This window comes from Sinocyclocheilus rhinocerous, unplaced genomic scaffold, assembly GCF_001515625.1.
Source record: "Sinocyclocheilus rhinocerous isolate Xijiao unplaced genomic scaffold, SAMN03320098_v1.1 C36762728, whole genome shotgun sequence".
In the NCBI taxonomy this organism is placed as follows: domain Eukaryota; kingdom Metazoa; phylum Chordata; class Actinopteri; order Cypriniformes; family Cyprinidae; genus Sinocyclocheilus; species Sinocyclocheilus rhinocerous.
The window spans coordinates 1-1,709 of record NW_015785693.1 but is presented as its reverse complement, the minus strand read 5'-3'; the positions used below and the strand labels follow the sequence as shown (position 1 = coordinate 1,709).

At 36.6% G+C, this 1,709-nt stretch overlaps 1 protein-coding gene across 1 annotated transcript; it reads left to right on the top strand.

The window, feature by feature from the left end:
- Nucleotides 1-160: 160 nt before the first annotated feature.
- LOC107736532 (endonuclease G, mitochondrial-like) lies at nt 161-1,009 on the top strand (the record flags this gene model as incomplete). The annotated part of the gene is made up of 2 exons (XM_016547921.1): nt 161-286; nt 429-1,009. Coding segments are annotated over 2 exons (403 nt in total), but the record flags the coding sequence as incomplete, so codon positions are not given.
- Between the last annotated feature and the right edge of the window lie 700 nt (nt 1,010-1,709).

The following is a 1,709-nucleotide window of genomic DNA, read 5'->3' as shown; positions in this document are numbered from 1 at the left end:
TTTGTAGTTCTTTGTGTAGGTAAGAAGTGAACTAAAGAGTAAGGTAGATTTCCATGAGCACCTTATTTTATACAATCCATAAAACCACCAATCATTTAAAGAGTTTGCTTATTCGTTATTTTTCTATTTGTATGTGTAATTATGGCTGTTAATATTGCAGATATCTTTCCCAACAGAATCCTCATCTAAACCAGAACGCATGGAATAACTTGGAGAAATATTGTCGCTCCCTCACCAAGCATTACCAGAATGTCTTTGTGTGCACTGGACCACTCTACTTACCCCGGTAAAAGCCTCTCAGTATGCTCTTGAGGAGCACTGCTCGAGATATTTCAAATTAGCCTGAAATCAAGATATGCCAAACTATTTAATCAACTGATATTTTAATAAATTGATAGAACCTAATTTTTCCCTCCCTGCACCTACAGACAGGAACCTGATGGGAAAATGTATGTGAAGTATCAGGTTTTGGGAAAGAACCATGTAGCCGTGCCGACTCACTTCTTTAAGGTGGTGATTCTGGAAAAGCCAAGAGGAGACGTGGAGCTGCGGTCCTATGTGATGCCCAATATGCCGGTCGATGAGAAGATTCCACTGGAACGCTTCCTGGTTCCCATCGAGAGCATTGAGAGAGCGTCTGGACTGCTGTTCGTACCAAACATCATGAAGAGGACCAGCAGTCTGAAAGCCATTACTGCAGGCTAGTGAGGAGTCTACAGTGATTACTGAGGGGGAATGGAAAATACCTCAAAAAGTTTCATTATGTCACTGTCAAGCATTTATAAAGTTACCAGGGAAATTATTTAATTTTCAATATATGTGAAAAGACTACTGAGAGAGATATATCAGTCACTGGCACAGGCTGACAGTCTAATGCTGTAGCCTATTGTTTAATAGGGGAGCTTTTTGTATCATTACTGTTTTTAGATGTCAGCCAATATGATTTTTAACCAAGCCAAAACTCTGTGAAATTAGATTTTAATATCAACTGTGAAATGTCATTTGTACTACTGGAAATAAAACAAATCTGTAATCCTTAAATCATGTGTTTTTTATTCACATTTGATGATGATGATTCAGAAATGAATGGTATTTAGAAACAATATCTGTTTTAATCCTCTCAAAATAACCTAAATTCATGATTGTCAACACATTAAAACTGCACAAGCCCATAATTTACCACATAATTGAACTATATACCCAAGTATACAATCTACAGTGTGTATGAGGCAACAGGCCTGGAAATAAGACATCTTCAAGGACAAATTTAGTTGAAGTTAATGGGCATTTAGAAAGACAAAAAACACTGAATATGACTACTGGTGAAGTACCAGCGAAGTTCTCACCCAGCATTAAATATTAGTTTGTTTATATGTTTTTGCCACAGAAACTTAGTATACAGTCTGTGATAACCTGCAAAATTTTAATATACTTTTAATATACTGTTTTGCTGGGACAAAACAGCCTACAAAACTAACTAACTATCATATCTGGTTCATTTTAAAGGGGAAATTGTTTTCCAAACTGAAGGCAGATTAACTTGTGACACATGTTTTGTTTCGTGTCTCGAGCATCAGTGACGAACATTTGCTGGGCAGCGACATTCATCAAACCAGTCATTCTTGAGAAGTGGGACAAAACAGGGTGCAAAAATTGAAAAAATTAAACCTTGTACTCAGACAAATGAAACTACATTTATGTATCTTATA